The following is a 16,891-nucleotide window of genomic DNA, read 5'->3' as shown; positions in this document are numbered from 1 at the left end:
GAGTTTGTTTTTTTTTTAAGTTTATTTTTATTTATTTTGAGAGAGAGTGCATGTGTGAGCAGGGGAGGGACAGAGAGAGGAAGAAAGAATTCCAAGCAGGCTCTGAGCTGTCAGCAGGTGGCTGACAGAGAGGTTAGAGTCACAGGGACACAGGGACAAGGTCAAACAAAGGAGACGTCAAAGTGGATGTAAAAGGCAGCCGGATACCCATTCAATGTCATTCCCAGTTTCCACACAACCCACAAATGTCACTATTACCTGATTCTTAGAAATGCAGGCTGCGTTGTTTCCTGGATTTGGTTTTGATGTTATCATTTGATTTAAAATCTGAGCATTATGGAGAGGTTCTAAGGTTCTAGCTACGTGAGGAAGGATGAAATAAAGAGAAACAAAGATAAAACCATATTAAGTAAAATTATTACAAATATATTCCCCAGTTCTTTCAATGCATTTCTTTAAAAGTTGCATTAAACACATTTGATTCAATTCAGAACAGATGGACTCTAAAGTAAGCCTGGACTCTATTTTGGCCAATTTTGATTATTTTTAAAAAATAAATCCTAAGAATCCCAAAACAGAATGAATTTTTATTAAACTTTTAAATTAAGAATCCTAAAAATATAATGAATTCAAGTTTTCTTTTGGATTTGCTCTTTTAAATTGCTAAGACAGAGCTCTGGTCTCCAGGGAGAGTGTTTTCACCATCACCTAAGGCAATACAATCAATAAATACTGGATGAATTATTTTCTTAGTGAAAAAAGGCAGTACAAATCAGAGACACTGTTACCAATTAGACATTTTCAGAAAGCACTGCTTTACCTTGAGTTGGCAAATGGGTTTCAGCGAGGCGTGCCTGAAATAACCTAAATGACAGGAGTAAAGGCATCAACATAGATTATAAATTTACAGCAAAAACTAAATCAATCTATCCATCTAGATCAATCTAGATCTATCAAGACAGCTTATTGTAAGCTAGTAAAGGCCCAGAGAGAATGTAAAGTTGAATTTTAGAATTGCTTTAAAATTAAAAAAAATTCTGGAATTTTCTTCAAACCCAATATACTGTATTAAAAAATTCCCCCTTCTGTCTAGTTTATGTCAGTATTTCTCAAACTCATATAATAAACGTACCCTCTTTCTCTGTGTATCGTCTGCAAATGTTACAACATGGGGTGTCTGAACTCCTTATCTGAGGCATTCTACACATCTGGACCATAATGAATATAATATTAAGAAGAGAGAAGTTTAAATCTTAGACCACCACTCCAAATGGCAGATATATTATAGTTCATGCTGTGAGAACTTTTAAAATATGTCATTTTGTGGCAGCTTTGCACACCAAATCACCTGCTGAGTAATATACAACTTCCAAACCTGACATTTTTGGGTGATATCAGCAAAAATATAGAGTATAAAGAGAGTAAGAGATGTACAACCAAATGCCAAATCTTGTGACTCTTAATTCAAACAAACCAGTGGTAAAAAAAAAATCCAAAATAACAAAAAAAAAAATGTTACAATGTTTTACATAATGAGGAATAACTGAAAATTAGAGAATATTAAGGAATTACAGTTAAAATCTATTAGGTGTGAAAATGGCCTAAGGTTCTATACAAAAAAATCTCTTTCTAGAGATGTTTATGTATTTGGGATAAAATATTTCGCTGTCTTGGATTTGCTTTAAATTCTTCAGCATAGAAAAAACATGATAAAGTGTTAATAATTATTAAAAGTACATGATAGGTAAATGGGAGGTTCACTATATCTTTTAATGCAAACTTGAAAATTATCTCTATAAAGTTTAAAAAGAACATGGACGCTGTAGCAAAGTTGAAAACAATGAGTATATTAAATCCGGCAAGGGGTACAGTGAGATAAGTGATCTCAGATGCTATTGGAGAGGGGCCAGCTGGTTTAACCTTCTGAGCAGGGACTGAGTTTATATGTACCACAAAGCTTAGAAACTCTTCACATACCCTTTGACTACACAGTTTCAATTCTGAGAATCTATCAGAAGGAAAGAGATAAAAATAGGAAATCTATTGGGAGCTGATGCTATGATAAAGGAAAAAGACCTTGACACAAAGCTGCAGATGAAAAGCATGCCTGTAAATCCTATAATGAGCAGAGAAAAACATGTCAACTAAAATGCCAGGTTTCTTCTGCTATTTTCAACATTTCCTAAATGAGGTATATTTAATCATAGGAAAAAAAAGTGAAAAATAGATATTAAGATATTCATTATGTTGTTCTTTATAAAAATCAAAATGTTGCAAACACCTTCAATGTTCAATGTTCCTTTGGAAAACACTTAAATTATGACATAACTCTGACAGATTTCACAACTGCTTTATAATATAAAAGTTTATGATTTCTTAAGGGCAATATCAAGGCCAATATAGACATAACAGTACGATTTACTGTTAAAATATACAAATATAAGGACACGCACACAGGGATAGGAAAAGATACTGGAAGGCAACACACCAAAATGTTGCCAGTAATATTTCTGGGCAATTTCCTTTCCTTTATTAACTATTGTGTACTACCCACATTTTCACAATGAGAAAGATTTCCCTGTACAAACAGATAGCAGTAAAAAGTTTTAGGAACAAACATTAGACTTCAAAGTAGGGAATAGTATGCAGTTTTATTCTCAAACTACCTATAGTGTTGTTGCAGCTGCTCTCTTGGTTCGGCCTGGTTTTGAAGTCCTCTCCGAAAAACGGCGCTGGCATGCTGCAGCTCCCCCTGGCCTTCTAGATGTTCAGCCCAGGCTATGTACAGAGGCGATGACATGGTCCCGATCCCATGATTGTACAGAAACTCAAAAAACTGATGAAGATCACTGTTGTACTCAGCCTACGAAAACCCAAAGTGAACAGATGTAAGAACAAAGGAACTGCTGGTCTAGGTATGGCTCAGAGCCTGGCTCCCTTCAATGTTCGTTTTTTTTTTTTTTTAATGTTTATTCATTTTTGAGAGAGAGAGACTGAGTATAAGTGGGAGAGGAGCAGAGAGAGAGGGAGACACAGAATCCAAAGCAGGCTCCAGGCTGTCAGCACAGAGTCCGATGGGGGGGCTTGAACTTAAGAACTGCGAGATCATGACTTGAGCCGAAGTCAGACGCTTAACCGCCTGAGCCACCCAGGCGCCCCCAATGTTTGCTCTCCATAGAGGCTTCAGGATACACTGTGTAGGGCAGGCTTGTGTGGCCTCTGACAGCAAACCTAAAAATTAAGCTCATCCCTTTTCTTACCCGCACTGTTTCCCAGGATAGTGGCTTCCATAAGGACTCACGCTGTGTTACAGTTGTCTTACTCTGAGCTTGCCCAAATGCCACAGGGTGCCTCTAATCCTACTATCTTGTAATTTAGTGAACAATCTATTTTAACTCTATCCAACATGATTACTAGAACCTGTGCCCACAAAGCCTTTATTTCAGACTGTAAAGACACAACCGTTTAAAGCCTAACGGGAGGCAGCCTGTTCCTACGGCAGTACCAGTACTAAATTTAGTTCCTGAGAGTTAATATTTTCTTAATTTTTCACAATGAATTTCATTTACTCCCAGGGACCCTCTGAGTACCTGGCAGTGCCCGCTTATCCTTCCCTCTCCAAACACACCTCTCATCCAACAGACCTTTTAATTTAGTGGTTTCTATCCCATGTCATAACACTTACTGACTTGATAGACAGAGGAAGGTCTTCAAATTAAATGACTGACTCCATAATACAAAAGCCAAAATGTTCTAAAATACAAGTCTCTGGCCATACAACTTTTAAAAATTTACGACTGGAAGCAGAGGAATTAAAATAAGACAGTCTAAAATGATCTTAGAATCTGGGGAAAAAAAAAATACAATATGATTACAGATTTGATTATACATCTGAAAGTATACTTACAAATTTTAAACAATAATTGATGAATCTTGGATCATTGTGGTATTTCTTCTTATCTAAAAATTCTTTCATTAAATGTTCTAATAAAGTTGTCAAGTAGTTCTTATTCTCAGGAAAGTTCTCTTCTACCCACCGCATGTAACTAGAAAAATATGGATAATATTAATTTTTAGGGCAGCATATAGTTTGTTTGAGAGAAGGAGCGAGCATGAGCTGGGGAGAGGGACTTTTTTTTGAGACAGAGAGTGCGTGAGCGAGCGTGCGTGTGCAGGGCAGAAGGGGAGAGAGGGAGAAAGAGAGAAAAAGAGAGAGCGAGAGCAAGAGAGACAGAGACAGGGAGAGGGAAAGAGAATCTCAAGCAGGCTCCACACTCAGCACGGAGCCCCATGAGGGGTTCAGTCTCACAACTATGAGATCACGACTTGAGCCAAAATCAAGAGTCAGATGCTTAACCAACTGAGCTGCTCAGGTGCCCCAGAGAAAGAGGGACTCTTTAGGCAAGATCTGCGCTCAGCGTAGAGGCTGATGTGGGGCTCAGTCAATCCCACGACCCTGGGATCATGACCTGAGCCAAAATCAATAGTCAGTAGCTCAGCCAATTGAGCTGCCCAGGTGCCCCGGCACATAGTTTGTTTAAAGGAAAAAAATAAAAAATACGCTAACCTTTCCCATTCACCGAGTGGGTCATCCCCCTTGTAGCTCTGCATATGGGCTTCAAACATTCTAGAACAGAGAAAAATATGCACATGACTTATTAGGGATAATTCCTAAAAGCAAAAGATATATTTTATTTTATGTGTATCATTTACAAACCTCAAAATTGAAATCTTAAATATCAGTTCAAATGCTGTATTAAAAATTAAAAGATTATTCACTTGGAAGTTGTCACAAAACTTGGACGCAGTGTTTTTCCAGAAGAAAGCAAAACCCAAGACCCTGAAGTTAGCCCTTATGAAAGAGATGGTTGGAAGAGGGTCCCAGACTCTATGCTTAGGCCCTAAAAGTCTCCTCCTGTCATGGATGCCTCATGTCACTACCATCCTGAAGGGCAGAGTCCAGAAGTTTGCTATTCCTCTAATGGTGGGACCCCCTCCTCTTGCGCCCAGGAGCTTGGTGGAGACTTGGCTAGATGGAGACCGGAAGGGAGCCTGTGAGTGGGCATAGGAGTATAGGGTATGACCAACCAGGTTTCCAGATACAGTGTGCTTTCTGGGCCTCAACCAACACAGCATCCCTGAGGAAGAACATGTAATGGCAACATTTGTATATCAGTGACTATAGCTCCCAGAGAACTCTGCTTGCTGCTACTTCGCATACCCAACCACAGCTTAAAAGAAAAAAATCAGCTGGGCAAAGCAATGTTCTCTAAGGGAACTTAGGCGCTTGGGGGGTAAACAAACAAATACCTAAAATAAAGTCAGGTGACATTAGCACTTCGGAAAAAAAAACAAAACCAAACAAAATGGGACATGAGGTAAGAGTGTGACAAGAGTTAGAATTTTTAGAGTGGTCAGGGAAGGCCATTCTCGGAGAGAATGACACTAGCTAGATATGAGAGCCAGAGAGCCAGCCAAGCAGCTGAGCTAGAAGGGTGGGGTGACAAAATGTAATTTGCATTTTAAAATGTCCATTCTGCTGGTCCAAGCCAAGGTGGGTGGAATGGAACAGAAGTGGGAAACCAGTTAGGAAGGAAGCTACTACTGTCCCAGTGGGTGGTGAGCTGGACCAGGGTAGGAACAGTGCAAGTGTGGATCTGGGGTGTTTTGGAGAAAGACAATGAGACTTGCTGGGTGTGAGTGAGAGTCAAGCTAAGAAAGAGTCTCAGGTTTTCTGTTGGAGAAATTACACGATTTTTGGAAAAAAGGATTTGAAAGCAATACTTTCCTCAAGCTATCATTTCAGTATACCAATGAAATCAATGTTTTTTAGGACTCAAAATCTAGAAGCCACAAAAGAAAAGCTAGATAAAGTAAACTGTATATAAATAAAAAGCTTCTACATGCAAATAAAATATTAAATAGAACCAAAAGAGAAATGATAAACTGGGATAACAAAACAGAGCTTCTAAAAATTAGGGGGAAAAATAAGACATCCAGATGGCCAACAGACACATGAAATGATGCTCAGTGTCCCTCATCATCAGGGAAACACAAATCAAAACCACACTGAGACACCACCTCACGCCGGTCAGAGTGGCTAAAATTAACAATTCAGGAAACAACAGACACTGGTGAGGATGTGGAGAAACGGGCACTCTCCTACACTGTTGGTGGGAATGTAAACTGGTGCAGCCCCTCTGGAAAACAGTGTGGAGGTTCCTCAAAAAATTAACAATAGAACTCCCCTATGACCCAGCAATAGCAGTGCTAGGGATTTACCCAAGGGATATAGGGTGCTGATGCATAGGGGCACATGTACCCCAATGTTCATAGCAGCACTTTCAACAATAGCCAAAACATGGAAAGAGCCTAAATGTCCATCAACTGAGAAATGGATAAAGAAGATGTGGTTTCTATATTCAATGGAATACTACATAGCAATGAGAAAGAATGAAATCATGCCATTTGCCGCAACGTGAATGGAACTGGAAGGTATTATGCTGAGTGAAATAAGTCAGTCAGAGAAAGATAGATACCCTATGTTTTTACTCATATGTGGATCAGGAGAAACTTAACAGAGGACCATGGGGGAGTGGTAGGGGGAAAATAATTAGAGAGGGAGGGAGGCAAACCATAAGAGACTATTAAATACAGAGAACAAACTGAGGGTTACTTGAGGGGAGAGGGGGGAGTGGGTGATGGGCGTGGAGGAGGGCACTTGTTGGGATGAGCACTGGGTGTTGTATGGAAGTCAATTTGACAATAAATTATATTTAAAAAAAGAAATTGAGGGAAAAACAATAAAAAAATTAAAGGCATTCCACAGGAAAATATTCAAACATTCTCATAAAAGAAAGTCACCTCACTCAGATACAATTTCTCACCTACCAGATGAGAAAAACTAGTTGGCAAAACTAAAAAAATGTGCAATTTTATAGATGTGTATTTATAGATGAAGCAATGGGACTTGCTTGCAGGTGGGAGTGCTCTTGATCCCTGCCAAAGGAACTGGTAATATCTGCCAAAGTTACAGACGGGTTTACTTTTGATGTAGCAAATCCATTACTTGGAATCTAGAAAACAGATACATCGGTGTATGTGCAAGATGCCACAGGTACAAGGTTTTTCACTGCAGCACTATTTACCAAAAGACTCAAAAACAACCCAAGTATCCATCAGTGGGGGACTTTTTAGATCAATTATGGTAGATTAAATATGCAATTGTAAAATAGGTTGAGAAAGAGCTCTCTATATACTGATAGAGATCTCCAAGGATATTAAAAAAAATTTCTTTTTAACGTTTATTTATTTTGTGAGAGAGACAAAGCATGAGAAAGGGAAGGGCAGAGAAAGAGGGAGACACAGAATCTGATTCAGGCTGCTCTCTCCAGGCTCTGAGCCAGCAGCATAGAGCCTGATGCAGGGCTCGAACCCATGAATGAGATCATGATCTGAGCAGAAGTCAGACGCTCAACGGACTGCGCCACCCAGGCACCCTTCCAAGGATATTGTTAAACAAAAGAAGGAGTGAATATATGCTCTGCTACATTTTATGTGAAATACAGGAAATGTACACACGTATACATAAACACCCAAGCACATACACATATGCATATACAGATATACTAATGTATTATTGTAATTTAAATATATCTGCAACAAGAAGCATTTGAAAAATAAACTAGGAAAATGGTTACATATGGGGGTGGGAGGGTAGACAGATATAATACATCTCAGTGAATACTTTTCTAAATCTTTTTTTTTTTTTTAAGTTTATTCGTTTTGAGAAAGAGACAGCTCAAGTGGGGATGGAGCAGAGAGGAAGACAGAGAATCCCAAGCAGGTTCCACATTGTCAGCACTGAGCCTGATGAACCCACGAAACTGAGATCAAGACCTGAGCGGTAGTCAAGAGCCGGATGCTTAACCAACTGAGCCACCCAGGCACCTCTATAAAAAGTATTTTTGTTCCCTGAAGGAGACAAGCTTGTCTTCTTTGCATTTGCTGTTCCCTTTGCCTCAAATATTCTTCTCTTCAGTTTTACATACTTCCATTTTATCATTAAGATAAACCAACCGAACCACCCAGATGCCCCTCTAAATCTTTTTAAAAAACTACTTATTTTTAAAAATTACTTCTAAATTTTAATCTCTGCATGCCTCAGAGATGAGCATGTTTCTGCCATATACGTTAATAACAGCCTGCCCCAAACAAACATTTCACATTCCAATACCAACCACATTTCCCTAGTAAAATGGCCTAAAATACACTATAAAGTAATACTAACAATATCCGGTTTTCTGGAGCAAATTGGTCTTTACGTAGTCAAAATAAGGTCAGAAATCCCCAATTTCCCTTTTAAAATGAGGAAAACAAGCTTCTAGAAGTGAAATAGTTTGCTGGCTAATAACAGATTGAAGGCTAAGGAAAATGTCTTAAAGTAGATTTCTGCTCTGGGGGTGCCTGGATGGCTCAGTGGGTTAAGCATCTGACTTCAGCTCAGGTCATGATCTTGTAGTTCATGGGTGCGAGTCCCACATTGGGCTCTTTGCTGTCAGCACAAAGCCTGCTTCAGATCCTAAATCGGCTTTCCTATTCCCCTCCCAGCTCACAGGGTCCTGCTCTCTCTCTGTCTCTCATAAAGTGGGTAAAAAAAAAAAGTAGATTTATATACTGGTTTTAGTCAATGATCTAGGTCTTCTGATCCCCTTGAGAGTAAATTGTTCTGGTGCTGATAAAACTAACCAGTTTTACTTCCTGGCACATATGACTGAACTGTTTTAAAATGCTTTTGAAACAATCTATATACATCACCAAAGTCAGAAAGCAAAGGTGCGGGAATTTAAAAAAAAATGTTAGCAGGTTGACATAAATGACAACAAACATAGCTCTTTTATTTTGTTTTAAGTAATGTTTTTCAAAGACTTTTTTTCAAATTGACTGTGAGATTATGGGTAAGAGCTATTTTAAGTTCTCCCCCTCCTGGAGTAGAATGTTTTAAATTAAGTGTCTTTGAAAGTTTCTCCTGAAACCTACACGCAGGGTTTAGGGTTTTCGTTGGGTTAGACGGTTAGACGTTTTTCTCCCACAGCGGCCATCTGCCCAGAGCGGATTCCTTACGAAGAGTCACTGAGAGCTCCCAGGGCCTCACAAGCTGGCCAACCCCCCACCTCCCCCCAAGTGCCACCGGGGCCGCAGCTCTGAGGAAAAGGACCCGGGTCTCTGCGGACAGCTCCAGTTACACCGTCCGGGTCCTTTCCAGGACCACGAGTGTGACCCACAGCCTAGCTGGGTGGGAGTGAGGGCAGGGAGGTGACAAACCACAGCCCAGGAAAGGGGCGGGAGGGGCAAAAGGAGGCAGGACTGTGGCCTGCGGGCCGAGGAACTTCAGACCCCGAATCTTAGGTGTCGCAGCCCACTCCTCGGCCCGCAGCCCGGGACTGGGCCCCCGCCTCGCCCCCATCCCACCAGACCAACACTTACTGAAAGACATTTTCGGGGCTATCCATGGCGAGAGGACACGGACCAGCAGCAACACAGCGGCGCCTCCAGCGAGGAACCGCCGACGATTTGAATCTCCCGCGCAGCCGCACTCGGCGCTACAAGCGTTTGCAAGAGGCCTGTCCATTGGTCTGGGCTCTAGACGGGATGGCCAATCGCCGGGGCCGTTGCCCGGAGACCGTTATCCCGCCTCCCTCCCGAACGCCTCGAGTTCCTTCCACTTCCCCGCTCTTCCGGATTGAACCGAAAGCTCCGAGCCCGCAATGTGGGTGGAGTTTTGCGATGCCGCACAGCCCTAGGATTTTTGCTTAGGAAACTGCAATGTGAGGGCACATCGGTAGGCACTTCAGAGCTGTTTTAATAGATTATATATGGCATATGAAGATGATGGGTTAGTACCCTTGGAGACCACTGGGCTTGATTTAACTGATGGGGTGCCCCAGAGCGTGGGAGGGCTAGGTTCTGCGGACTCTTCCTGCATCCGAATGGTAATTATAATGAGAACGGAAGAGTTTGGATAGATTATAGACTGCCAACCAGGAAACTTTCAACATCTGTGGAAATAGGAGCTCCGGGGACTCAAGACCTCTTTGTAAAGGAGCCAGATGTCTAAGAAGAAGTACGTAATATGCTGATTTATAGTACGTCCCATTCTACCTCTCCAGGTTGTTTCAAAAACCACTTGACAATGCAAGTAAAATACAGAGAGCTATTCATGTGATTACTTTCCTTTTACAGAAACTGTGGATGTTTGCTCTTTAGAGCCCTTAAGTTAAATACCTTAAAAAAAAATAGCAGCTTTTGGATGCTCTCACCGTCCAGAATTCCTTCGATGGTTTTGACCAACTTGGATGTACACAAGAATCCGATTTGTGGCATTTGTGAGCACAGAGGGTGCTCATTCTGGGAACTTTAGACCTATGTTAGATTCTGCTAACCATCACAGGAATTAATAGATTGTTGCACATATGCAGCTTTTCAGCTGCGTCTGATAGTGGCCCAGTCATCAATTAGGAAATGTTGATTGAGCAGCCATCATCACATACCAGGTGCCATTGGATTTATACCCAATTGCAACCTTGTCTAACCCAAACAGATCCTTAGGAAAACTAGTGGCTTTGTCTGGGAGATGAAGACGCAGTCATAGAAAACCATTTAAAGGTGGCATACACATGTATTAAGTACCATATTAGGGTTCAGATGATCTGGTAGGGGTTCCAGAGGAGGGAGGGGGAAATGGACCTTTCTGTCTTCATAGGGAAGGTGGGACTTGAACTGGGCCTTGAAGAGGGGTGGATCTCTCCTTCACTATAGTAGCATTTTTTTAAAAAGTGACTTTGGTAGTTTCTCATGGCACCTGCACACAAGGTATAGGGTTTTTGTTGGGTTAGACTTTTGCCTTCCACAGTGGCAATCTGCCCAGAGAGATTCTATTACAAAGAATAAACAAGAGCTCTGAGGGCCTCACAAATTGCCCAAATCCCCCTAAACTGCCACATTAGCTATAGCTCAGCAAAGGAGGGCCAGGGTGTTAGTGGAGAGCACAGGCTACATGGTCAGGGGCCCTTCCTCCACTCAGGTGTGGCCCACAGCCTAGTTGGGGTAGGGTGAGGGTGAGGTGGGAACAAACTTCAAAACCAATAAAAGGGGCAGGAGGGGCAAAAGGAGGCAGGATTGGGGGAGATCCTGGAGGAGGTCATTCTTGGTGTAGACCAGGGTTATTAAAGGATCATCCTTGGGGCGCCTGGGTGGCTCAGTTGGTTAAGCATCCAACTTTGGCTCAGGTCATGATCTCACAGTTCGTGGGTTCGAGCCCCGTGTCAGTCTCTGTGCTGACAGCTAGCTCAGAGCCTGGAGCCTGCTTCAGATTCTGTATCTCCCTCTCTCTGTGGCCCTCCCCTGCTCACGCTGTCTCTATCTCTCAGAAATAAAACATTAAAAAAAAAAGGATCATCCTTGAGGACTCCTTTTTATGAGTAGTGGAGATTCTTTTTGAAAGGCTAGTTTGATAATTTGATATTAAATCTTGAATGCTAGATTAAGGAGTTTGTACTTGATCATGACAGTAATTGGTCCTTTTGGGAGCAGGAGGTCTGGTTATGTGTAAAGTACACATTTCCCACTTCAGGGGCAGACATGTGCAGTTACAACTTTCTCTTTCTTTAAAACTCTGATAATTTCAATATTAAATTACTAACTATATTAGTAAGGTTCTCTAAATTTTTAGGAAGACTGATAGTTAAAGTATTTGTATTTGGGTTTTCAGTGACTTGTTATTTCAAACAATAATCTCCATACTTACTGGAGGAAGGACGCCAGGCCACACCACAGGATAAGCTCCAACCTCAACTTTCCCAAGGAGCAGCCAATGGGCAAATGACTCACATTCTTCATCTGGCTCCCAGTTTCCTGATCTGTAAGATGAAAAAAGCAATCTGCCTCCTTGTCTTCCTGTTTCTCCGACTTCTGCTATCCTATAATCTCATAAGGTTTTTCACTTAATTCCTGAACTCTCTTGGCTTGTCACATGATATCAAAGTTAGTGTTCTATTTAGAAAAGAAAAAATGATTATTTTTCTCCAGGTTTTGCCTCTTTGACATATGCATATAGCACAGAGACACATATATCTTCCTTCTCCTGGGAATCTAGAGCAATTTAGAGTAGCGGTATTAGATGTGTTGCTGAAACATCATATAAGATTGGAGATTTATAATTAGAATAGTTACAGAAAACTGACGAGTGTTTTAAGGGACTATGGGATATTAAGGCCTCTGTGGTCAAATATATATATATGTACACACACATACATGTATACACATATATACACACATGTATACATATATACTTGTATGCACACACACACACACACACACATATATATATGTACTTCTCATATATGTTTGGTCTTCCTCTGCAGTTTCTGGCTTTCAGTTCACAAAACCTTTGCAGTTTCATTGAGAAAATGAGGAGGATATTAAAGGTATCTTTTGTTATGTTAATGCTGTGGCTTTTGGAAACCACCTAAGGATGGGAGCTGGTTGTGAAGGCCAACTATGTGATTGGAGGGTTGGAACTTTCAGTCCACCCCACCATCACCCATAAGCCCCAACCTCAGGAGAGGGGAGGCGCTGAAGGTTGAGAGTCAATGACTAAAGACTTAGTCAATCAAGACTATGCAATGAAGCCTCCATATAAACCCAAGAGGGCAAGCTTTTTGGTCCTTTTTGTTTTTCAGAGAGCATCCACACTTGGGGAACCAGACTGCTTCCACGTGCAGCCAAATGACACCAAGCTCCATGAGGACAGAAGCTCCTTTGTTTGGGACCTTGCTCTCTGTATCCCTTCATCTGGCTGTTGATTCATATCCTTTAATAAACTGGTAAATGTAAGTTAATGTTTCCTTGAGTTCTGTGAGCTGCTCTAGCAAATTAATCAAGCCCAAGGAGGAGGTGGTTGGAACCTGCAATCTGTAGCTGGTTGGTTAGAAGCATGGGTAACAACCTGGGGCTTGTGGCTGGTACCTGAAGTGGGTGTAGAGTACAGTCTTGTAGGACTGAACCTTTAACCTCTGGAACCTGATGCCACATCTGGGTAGATAGTGTTAAGAATTAAGTTGAATTTTCTGATGCCCTGCTGGATGCCCTGCTGGTGTCTGGAAAGTGCTTGGTGTTGTGGTAGAAGTTGGGGGGAGTGATCCCCCCTTGCCATGTTGGAATTGGATCCAGAAACCTTAAAACACTATACTACTACTGTTACTTCAGATGCCAGCCACACTTCTGACTGACTGGCTACAAATTCAGGGGTTCCTACAACCTTCTCCAGGCTTGATAATTCATTAGAATGACTCACAGAACTCAGGAAGCTTACAATTACAGTTTTATCATATTTTTTTTGAGAGAGAGATAGAGAGAATGAGCTGGGGAGGGGCAGAGAGAGAGGGAGACACAGACTCCAAAGCAGGCTCCAGGCTCTGAGCTGACTGTCAGCCCAGAACCCGATGTGGGGCTGAAACCCAGGAACCATGAGATCATGACCTGAACCGAAGTCAGATGCTTAACTGACTAAGCCACCCAGGCGCCCCAGAACATGAGACTTTGAATGTTAGGTTTGGGTTGGTGGATGTAATCTCCCTGAATTGATAATGCCTGGTGTACGGAGGAAGGTACTGTTACTAAACGCACATTAACTTGAAGTGGCTACTCAGCCTTTGTAGCATTTACCTAAGTTATATTTCTATCCCATGAAGCTTTCTGCCTGGCCTGCTACTGTTGAGGTCACTGTTCTTACTGTCACCCTTGTACTGTCATCTTGTATCCTTGTATCTTTGCAGTCCCTTTGCTTTTGCATGTCGATGCACTACGTCACTAACCCCTGTGTTGTTTAAGGCTCAACTGTAGTTCTTTTGCCTTTATTGGGCTATATTCCTAGTGGGCTCTACAGTCAAAGTAATGAATTTAAGGTCTGAAATAATTTTGCTCTTGTGGTTACGCCACAATGGAATTGCATACATTTGTTTCAGTTTGCTTTTTGATTTTTAGGGACTGTTTTTTTTTTCCTGTTAGATTTAATGTTTTTTAATAATGTTTATTTATTTTGAGAGAGAAAGAGAGAGCATGTGAGTGGAGGATGGGTGGAGAGAGAGAGAGAGAGGAGAGAGAGAGACTCCAAGCAGGCTTCACGCTGTCAGTGCAGAGCCCAATGTGGGACTCTGTCTCATCGACTGTGAGATCATGACTTGAGCCGAAATCAAGAGTCAGATGTTTAACTGACTGAGCCACCCAGGCGCCCCTAGATTTAATATTTTCAAGTTATGTAAAAATTTACCAAGTTCCAAAGCCAAAATTATAAAACAAGGTGTATTCAGCGAGGTTTACCTTCCACCTCCATTCCCTCCCTCCTTCTACAGGCAACATCTACAACATCTAATTAGCTTTTGGTTTATCCTTATTTCTTTTTGAAAATGTAAATGTACAATATACACATTCCTCCTAGTATACAAATGATGGCAGATTTTACACATTGTTCCTCACTTGCTTTCTAATCAGTAGTGCATCTGGCCATCCTTTGCTTGGCAACATACAGAGAAAATCCTCAGAGTGGGATCCATGGACTTCACAGAGGGAAGCTCTCCCTGCCTTGGACCAGGAATTTGTCTCTTGCAGGAGGGATAGGACAAATCCACCTTGGCCTCAAAACTGGCTGGTCTTGCTCTGGGGAGCCAGGGAAAGGCACCATGATGGTTTACAGCTTGATTGCTTCCAAAAGTGAGGATCCATGGGAATCAAGCCCAGAGCCCCTGATGTCAGACTGCCTGCTGTGGGCACTCCCAGCATGCACTACTGGGCCTGGCAAGGCGGTGAAGCCTGTGGTAAGCCCACTGAGTCTGTTTGCAGACTTCATCCTGGGGGAAAAGGAGGCAGGCTCATCAGAGGGGAGCCTGTAATGAAGCCATGGGTCTTGAGAAGGGAGGGCACTCCTGAGGACAGGGCGGTGGCTCTGTCTCGTCTCTTCCCTACTCCTGGACACATGTCTAGCTCCCGAGGCAGGAGAAGCAGTAAGTAAAAGCTGCCAGTTTCCCCATTGCAGGCTGTGCTTGGGACCTACAGGGAACCCATGTCACCTGGGTCCCTTCTCCACACACCACTCTGGGGCTCCATGTGGGGTCAGAGAGTGTCCCATGGGGGAGGCAGCACGCTCCTGGTCACATGGGAGAGACTCCTCAATGTTCCCAGAACATAGGCAACATAGGAGGAAGGGGCTTATGAAGGAGTCAAGGTTCTGCATAGGTAGGTGAGACAAGGGCCAGGTAAATCTGAGCTGTTACCGTTACTGGATTTCCTGAAGTCCTCAGACTGGGGACTTCTATGGGGTACTGCATGGGGGACACTATAAAGCAGCTTTCCATTTCCCTCCTCAAACCTTAGCAAAGTGGCCAGACTAGGCCATTAGAAGCCATGCCCTGCAGGGTCCTCGTCTAAAAAGATTGGACTGTCTGGACAAGATCCAAGGTGCCCCCGGTACTGACACTTTATGGTTCCATGATTTCTGTAAAACAAACTGAAGTCCCCTGAGAACAGTCCGTGCCTCCCCTGAACCCTGGATTGTAAAGTTCTTGCCCCGGGTGTCCATAAAAGCAGTGTCCATAAAGTTCCCCGAGGCCCCGGGGTGAGTGCTGCCTGAGTAATGTGACATAGGGTACGTCTATGATCCCTGGGTCCTCTGCCGGGGAGAGCAGCGTGCCCTTAGGCAAGTTGGCTAACATTATAGTCACTCCTCTGTAGAAGAACTAAAGGAAACATGGCTCTGTCAAGAACCAAGGAGCCACCACATGTGGGAATGCTCTTGAAATGTTCTAGCTGAGGGCCCACCTCTCAAACAAGGGCCAAGGGTCTGGGGGCAGCGCGAAGTACGGTCAGCAGCAATGTATGGCCTCCGTCTTGCATGGAGGGTCTAGGGCTAGAGGGCAGCCCCCGGGCACAACCCCAGATGCCATCCCCAGTCCACTGTGGACCAGGGCATCTGAGAGGGCTGTGCCACTGGGTTCCTTCATTTCCCTCTGAGGCCCAGCTGTGGGGACCCTGGCTCTTGCCTCAGCCTTCTTCTGCCTGATAAGGACTCAGCTGCCCTGTGGAGTGGGCTGCAGTGGAGGGGGAGGCGGGGAGAGGAAGAAGGAGAAGAGAACGCTGGTGGACTTGGAGTAGCTGGTGCCAGCTGTTTCTGATCCTGCCCTTCCCCAGTTAGGATGTCCAAGCCTTCCTTAAATTTTGTGAATGAATGCATTCCATTTTGCTGAAGAGGGTTCAAATTGGGATTTATTACTTATAACTGAGGAAGTCTTGGTTCGTGTAGACAGTCCGAGGGTGCCCTATTTTTTTTTTCATCCTGATATGCTCTTTAGTCCTCATTCCCCGTTTCCCCCACCTCCCTACGCACCTCCCCTCTGGAAACCATCAGTTTGTTCTTTATAGTTAAGAGTCTGCTTTTTGGTTTCTCTGTCTCTTTTTTTCCCTTTGCTCACTTGTTTCTTAAATTCCACATATGAGTGAGATCATACAATATTTATTTTTCTCTGACTTATTTTGCTCAGCATTATACTCTAGGGGGACAACATTTTATGTCTTCTCCCTCCCCTCCTCTCTCTCTCTTTGTGTGTGTAAGTACCTACATATACACATGTGTGTTTATATAATTTTTACATAGTTTTTTCCTTGATATCTAGAGAAAGTTGTGCTTTTACCTCTAAATACTTCAATTTGCAATCCTTTTTTAAAATTTATTTATTTTTAGAGAGAGTGTGTGTGCAAGTATGGAGGGGGGGAGAGAGAGAGAGAGAGAGAGAGAGAGAGAGAGAGAGAGAGAGAGAAAGAACAGCAAAAAACCCCCACA

At 42.6% G+C, this 16,891-nt stretch overlaps 1 protein-coding gene and 1 long non-coding RNA gene across 3 annotated transcripts in view; one reads left to right on the top strand and one right to left on the bottom strand.

Annotated features, from left to right (window-relative positions):
• The window catches only part of BUB1 (BUB1 mitotic checkpoint serine/threonine kinase), a 46,634-nt gene extending 37,065 nt beyond the window's left edge, over positions 1 to 9,569 (bottom strand). Inside the window, exons 1-6 of the mRNA XM_077773485.1 lie at positions 9,487 to 9,569; positions 4,568 to 4,627; positions 3,908 to 4,046; positions 2,667 to 2,863; positions 821 to 864; positions 259 to 359 (exon numbers count right to left, since the gene is read on the bottom strand). Coding sequence (XP_077629611.1) covers positions 259 to 359; positions 821 to 864; positions 2,667 to 2,863; positions 3,908 to 4,046; positions 4,568 to 4,627; positions 9,487 to 9,512 — 567 coding nt within the window. The 5' untranslated portion in view covers positions 9,513 to 9,569. The remainder of the gene's footprint in view (positions 1 to 258; positions 360 to 820; positions 865 to 2,666; positions 2,864 to 3,907; positions 4,047 to 4,567; positions 4,628 to 9,486) is intronic.
• A 199-nt stretch (positions 9,570 to 9,768) lies between these two features.
• On the top strand, positions 9,769 to 12,894 carry LOC144239449 (uncharacterized). 2 transcript variants are annotated; one of them, XR_013337432.1, is made up of 3 exons: positions 9,769 to 10,123; positions 11,771 to 11,920; positions 12,741 to 12,894. It is a non-coding gene; the product is annotated as an uncharacterized LOC144239449 (long non-coding RNA). The 2 variants fall into 2 exon arrangements; XR_013337431.1 differs by lacking the exon at positions 11,771 to 11,920.
• The last annotated feature ends 3,997 nt before the right edge of the window (positions 12,895 to 16,891 follow it).

The sequence above is a fragment of the Crocuta crocuta genome, unplaced genomic scaffold (genome assembly GCF_008692635.1).
Source record: "Crocuta crocuta isolate KB4526 unplaced genomic scaffold, BGI_CrCroc_1.0 scaffold67, whole genome shotgun sequence".
NCBI classification, from domain to species: Eukaryota; Metazoa; Chordata; class Mammalia; order Carnivora; family Hyaenidae; genus Crocuta; species Crocuta crocuta.
The sequence above is the reverse complement of the archived record's forward strand: the minus strand, read 5'-3'. Positions and strand labels throughout refer to the sequence as shown.